The 6,233-nt window shown below is 43.2% G+C and overlaps 1 protein-coding gene across 13 annotated transcripts in view; it reads left to right on the top strand.

Annotated features, from left to right (window-relative positions):
- CACNA1A (calcium voltage-gated channel subunit alpha1 A) overlaps window positions 1–6,233 on the top strand; it is a 461,089-nt gene that overhangs the window by 395,930 nt on the left and 58,926 nt on the right. For all 13 annotated transcript variants that reach the window (XM_042448340.1, XM_042448338.1, XM_042448344.1 and 10 more), the window contains one exon: window positions 5,729–5,834. In XM_042448340.1, coding sequence (XP_042304274.1) covers window positions 5,729–5,834 — 106 coding nt within the window. The remainder of the gene's footprint in view (window positions 1–5,728; window positions 5,835–6,233) is intronic.

Here is a 6,233-nt window from a genome sequence, read left to right as displayed (position 1 = left end):
CGCTAGCGCTTGTCCTCTGCAGTGCCTGGGGTTGTTCCGGTGCTGGCGCTGGCATCAGGTCTTCTGGGGCTGACCAGTGGGTCGGTTTTGAAGGTGCTGATGTTCTCAACTGACAGCAAATCCGGTGGTGGTTGGGGAGGGTTCAGGGCTTGGCCTCTCTCACAGGCACCGCCCCCTCACAGCTGGGCAGCAGAGTCTGGTGGCAGTTCAGGGCTTCTGCCTGCAAGCAGGCTTTGGAAATGCGTCTTTCACAGGTACAGCCCCCTCACAGCTGAGCAGCAGAGTCTGCAGTTTGGCACATTTATTTTGGCTCCTCAGCAAAAGGCTATCTAATATGAGAGACTCCACCAGTAGCACTGCTGTCATCAGCATAGCTTCTTGCCTCAAAGGATCACACAGTCCCACTACTGCAGAAAGATAATCTCATTGATGGGAATAATTCAGAGAGGTGTCCAAAGTATCCATATTTTAAAAATACTATAGCTGTGCTGTTTCTCAGTGAACTGAAGCCCTATTCTAGAATATCACAAGAGAGTATATGGAAGCATATTAATCCCAAACAGCAGCTCATGACTTCTGTAATGAGATGCCTGAAAGGACCATATCCCTGCTGGAAAAGAAAAGTCTATGAATGAAACACATTTATGTGAATTTCAAGAAAATCTTATTAGCCTTGATACAGATGGAATTGTTAAAAAGCAACTACAGACATGATGGAGCAGTTACTGAAACACTAGGCCACAGTAAACAGTTAATACAAGTGTTTTGTTGGCTTTTTATATTATAACTGCATTAAAGACAGAAATACATAGAATTGTTTGAACACTAACACCTGGTGCAGCCTATGGTTTCCTTGATCAGCTGGAAAACAAAATACAGTATAAGCAGGTACTTGTACTGGGTTTCAGAAATCCTAGATTACCTTAGAGTTGATGAAAAGAGGGTGACAAGATAGAAGGTTGTACAAAGTATGTGAACCTTAAGGCAAACGGGTTATAGCCTAGAGGTTTTGGTGACCAGGTCCACAAGTCCCATTCCTAACTGTGACATTTCTATATCTGTGCTTCTTTTCCCCAGTATCCATACAGTAAGATAATGTGTTTTATTTTTAATACCTGCAGTAGTTGCCCCTTTCCCACAGTTTTTTGTTCCTCTCTTTATTCTTCTATATGCTTCCTATCACCTACCATTATCCGTACATCCATATATTCATTTACCTATGACAACAATTGTCCAGAAAACCTTTTGGGAGAGATAATGGTTCTGCAATAATATTACCTTCCAGTGGAAGAATAAACAGTGGGTTCTCTGAACTTCTGACTCTTGTCTGATTCAAGGCAGAATTGCTGTCTGTATCCTTCTGTCCCCTACCTCCAATATCTTTTCTCACTGAGCTGTCCCACGTAGTATCTACATGAGTGAGGATACTCAGACAGCAATCTGCCCTCAGAGCTACCTGACCTTCTGTCATTACCTGATTCAGTTCCAATGCCAGGTAGGTGATGGCACACATGTCCCACTACCATGGCATGTCTGTCAGAATGAGGCACCCAGTGATGATCATTTGGCTGGGTGCCTAGTTTTGACCTCAGAGCAAGTGACCCACCACAGTGGTGTATCCACCAGAGAGCACAATGGGATTTGTGTGCAAACAGCCACAGAGGGCTCCTGTTCTGGCCTGGAGAAGAGAAGGTTAAGAGGTGATATGATAGCCCTATTTAAATATTTGAAGGGATGTCATATTGAGGAGGGAGCAAGTTTGTTTTCTGCTGCTTCAGAGAACAGGACCCGGAACAATGGATGCAAGCTGCAGGAAAAGAGATTCCACCTCAACATTAGGAGGAATTTCCTGACAGTACTGGCTGTTCGACAGTGGAACAGACTCCCTCGGAGTGTGGTGGAGTCTCCTTCCTTAGAGATCTTTAAACAGAGGCTGGATGTCCAGCTGTCGGGGATGCTTTGATTGTGATTTTCTGCATGGCAGGGAGTTGAACTGGATGGCCCTTGTGGTCTCTTCCAACTCTATGATTCTATGATCTTCTGGGAAGTTCCAGAACAACCAAGGACTTTTTTTAACTTCAGTCTGTTTGACCCTGTGTTGCTGGACTACTCACCAAGAGGATGTGGGGAGGCTATTTTATTTTAACTGTGCAAGCACGGCCCTAGACAGGCTCAACTCTTCTATAAACCTGAGACACATACATAGTTTACCTTGGCAATTTCACATCTATTATCTTGCACAATAAAATGTAGATTGGGTTGTAATCCTGCCTCGATCCAACTGGGAGAGGCAGGAGCATATATATCTATATCTATATATCTATGTGTGTGTGTGTGTGTATATATATATATGTGTATATATATATATATATATATATATATATATATATATTGATTTAATGAGTCTGCTGTACTTGGCACTAACAGTAAGATTAAGGTCACTGAGCAGAACACTTGTGGAAGGGAAGATACACTAGCTGCTGCTACACTTAGCTGAGGATTACATTTGTAGCAGTAGAATTGAACAGGCTTCCACATTAACAAAGATCTCACAGAGGAAAACAGGGACACACATGCACCAGCACCATCAGAGTTTGGTCAAAAGAGTGTGGCCAGGCAACAAGAGAGCAAAAATTATTAATGACGAAGAACACACACAGCTACTGGTTTAATGAGAGAAATCCTAGAATGTACGTACTGAGTTTAGGAAGGCTCGTAGTGAAAAAGAGGGGGACAAAGGGTAAGAGCAAGACTGCACCCTCAAGCTAAGTTAATTGAGTGCAAACTACTTTTGCACTCTGAACTGTGTTTGCAACAGCTGAAGAAAACCACGGATGAAGGTGGGACGAGAGAGAAAACAAGACATTTTAAAAGCAGTTAAGAAAGTAGGAGATCAGAGTATTATTAACCAGTATGGTCTGTGCCAAACCAGTACAATTGGGGAGTATATACTTCCGTATTTGAGGGAAGAAATATGAGTGGCAATATTTGAGGTAAGCAAACCATGAGTGGCAACCCTAAGTTAGTTAGCTAGCATTCCTTTGCTGGTGTTCTGATTATGTAGTCAGTGGTTCTCAGACATTGGTCTTCCAGATATTTGAGGCTTCAGCTCCCAGAATTCTTGGATATTGGTAATTCTGGGTGGGATTTCTGGTACTTGAGCACCAAAGCATCTGGAAGACCAGAGGTTGAGAATCCCTATATTAAATGGAATCACCATGCTGCTGTACTCAGTCACATTAATCAGTTGTTATTGAGCATAGTCATGTTGCAACTTCCCCTTGCTGTTCTTGATAATGTTCTTGATAATGGATGACATACTCTTGGACTGCCAAGTAATCTCCTCTGGCCAAAATCTGGGAGGAGTTACTGAGAGAAGCAACCAAAATTATCTGCCAAAATTATGTGGCTGTTGGGTTCTGGCTGCAAAACAATATTATAAGTTTTGACAGCTGTTCTAGCTCATCTGCCAAAATGACTAAAAGACCATCCATAATCTCGTTCAGATGCAATGCAAAGAAAAGGTCTAAGGGAAGGGGATGGAAATATAGCTGCTTCATCTTGTCTAGGAAATTATTAACTGTTTACTCCATTCCAAACCTTGCATGTGTCCAGAAAGAAAAACTTGACTCTCCCAGATCCTTTTGACAGTTGGTATTGATGCAAGCAACAGAAAGGAGTATGACACGCCAGTCTTTAGCCCAGTGATTGGATAGTCAGAAACACAGAGAAAGTGAAGGGAACAGGCAGCATTCTTACCCCATTACCAAAAAGGAGGACGTATACACCAAAAAGCATAAGGGACATCTTCAGTAGGTATTTAACTCAAGTTGATCTCCCAAGATTGACAAGTTTTCTGGACAAGGGGTTTCTGAAGAATCTTCCTGCTGACTGTACATCATCACCTGTATGTGTGTCTCCCTCCTTCTCTTCCACTTTCTGCTGTTTTGATCTCACCTGTTATCATCCTGTGTGCCTCTGTTCAATGACATCCACTTAACAACTCCCCAAGACCCTGATCGTCTAACCCCCATTTCCATTGGTCTGCAGCCTATCTCAGCTAATGCACTAGCAGGTCAAATCCCACCCTGAGCATCTTGTGTGATCTCCAGCCCACGGCCTTGGCTCAGAGGAATGGCACATGGCCCATAGTCTGTCAATTTCATTTCTTTCTTTTCTACCTTGAGGGCGCACCCATTTTTGCACCAAGAGCCCACAATCCGGACCTCTCCCTTTATAGCAATCTATACCAGAGCTATGAATGAGTCTCAATGTGTTCTCTGTGGATGCCTTTGCATTGTGCTGTGCTGCATGTGCATGCTCTTTTTGCATGCTTCTAGTCTTGCACACTTGATAAAACTTGAATGGTTGCAGTGCATTCTCCTTAGATCCCACCCCTTTACTGCTGCTGTCTGCTGCTATCTTGGAAAGGCGGGATATTGTTTTGTTTTTGTTTTGTTTTGTTGATTTATTTTTCTTTATTTTTTTTTTTTTTTTTACTTTGCTATATAGTTGAATAATGAGCTCTTGAGGAGAACTCTGTGGAAGGTAGTACCTCAAAAAGGATTAATTATAGAGAGAATTATATTCCATGAGGTCTAGTGTAATGGAGCACATGGGAATATATTGGAGCTCCCAACTGTGGGAAAAGAGTGGTCCAGCAAGCAAAACTGGGGCTCTTAACTCCTCATTTCTGAGAGTGGAGCAGAATATGGTAGGATAGATCAGAATCCTGGAATTTGCATTTCAGCTATGCTACAGTGAATAAATACATCTTCTATTAAAGGCATTTAGGGGCATTGCCCTCCTCCCAGAAAAAGAAAAAGACAGGAAAATATTGATAATCCTGTAGCCTAATACCATGTTTACTTGTTAAATCATAGTTACATCTGTGGGCTGATCTTGGAAGCATCATATTTAGGATTATAACCTGAGTTTACATAGTTTTTATATGGGAGTACACTCCCAGTCATCCCTCCTAGGAGCTGGTGCAAAAGTTATAATACCTGTATGTAGTAGAGACTGAGTGAAAGAAAAATGAGGTGAGGCATAAGTTACTGAGGGGCTGTCTCCATGGGCCAAAGGGCCCATGTTCCTCCTGTCTTCGCATTGTCCTGGTTGGATGACACAGACCAAAATCCCAGAGCCAGGATCAGGCCAGATCATGGCAGACTGGATGAGGATCTGACCTTATCCCAGGGTAAAAGGCCCTTAACACAGGTCAAATTTACTCTTGTTTGACTTGGAGTTTCCACAAAACCCAGCAGCAAACCCAGTTAGATCAGATGGCCCTGTGTGACCCTTATCCTCATCCACCATTGCTGCTAGTGAGTAGACCACCGTCACCATGTCTGACGCAGAAATGGGTACAGCCAGACGTTTCCTTGTCAGACATGGCAAAGCAGGTCTACTCACTAACAGACATTGACAGATGGAAGTAAGGAGCACATGCCAGTACCAGGTCCATGACAAGGGGACAGGTGGGTGTGTAAACACCCGCCTGTCCCTGTGCCAGCCTGGGGCCCATCTGCTGAGCCCCTTAGAAATATTGCCATCACACTTGATCTGCATGACCTTGAATGGGAGAACATTAAATCAGGAGTAGTAAACAGAACATAATGTTCCGGATCTCAGCGTTCTCCTCAAGGTGCTTAGGTTCATCTGTGCATGACAAGCTGGGAAGTTGTGGGGTCAAAAAAATGACACCTTTCTGCTCGGATTTCTGCAGAGACTACTTCGTATGGACCTGCCTGTGGCAGATGACAATACAGTCCATTTCAATTCCACTCTCATGGCGTTGATTCGGACTGCACTTGACATCAAGATTGCCAAAGGTAAGTATCACTTCCATAAATGCAACAAGAGAGAATTGTCTTTTGTGTAACAGGTTAATTAATTTTGTTAAATGAGAATGAATAAAGGAAAGCCCATCTTAGGCTACTGTAGCACTTAGGCTGAAAGGGAGATATAAAACAGAGCTTGCATGTGGCAAATACAAACAACCAAAAAGCGCATTCTCCCCATCCTACAGAGCTGTGGTGCTGACATGGCTTTCTGGCTTTTAGCTTGTCCAAATAGCTTCTGCAGGAAGAAGGCCCTAGTGTTTAAGAGAGCCATCAGAAGCAGTACTAATGGATCTGCAGTGTGTTTAGAACAGGGGTGTGTCTCTCTAGGTGCTAGATTGCAGCTCCTATCAGTTTAGCCAGTGGTGAGACTGAAAACTGGGAACTGCA

Source organism: Sceloporus undulatus, chromosome 2 (genome assembly GCF_019175285.1).
Source record: "Sceloporus undulatus isolate JIND9_A2432 ecotype Alabama chromosome 2, SceUnd_v1.1, whole genome shotgun sequence".
NCBI classification, from domain to species: domain Eukaryota; kingdom Metazoa; phylum Chordata; class Lepidosauria; order Squamata; family Phrynosomatidae; genus Sceloporus; species Sceloporus undulatus.
Note: the sequence above shows the minus strand (reverse complement) of the source record. Positions and strands in the feature narration are given on the sequence as shown.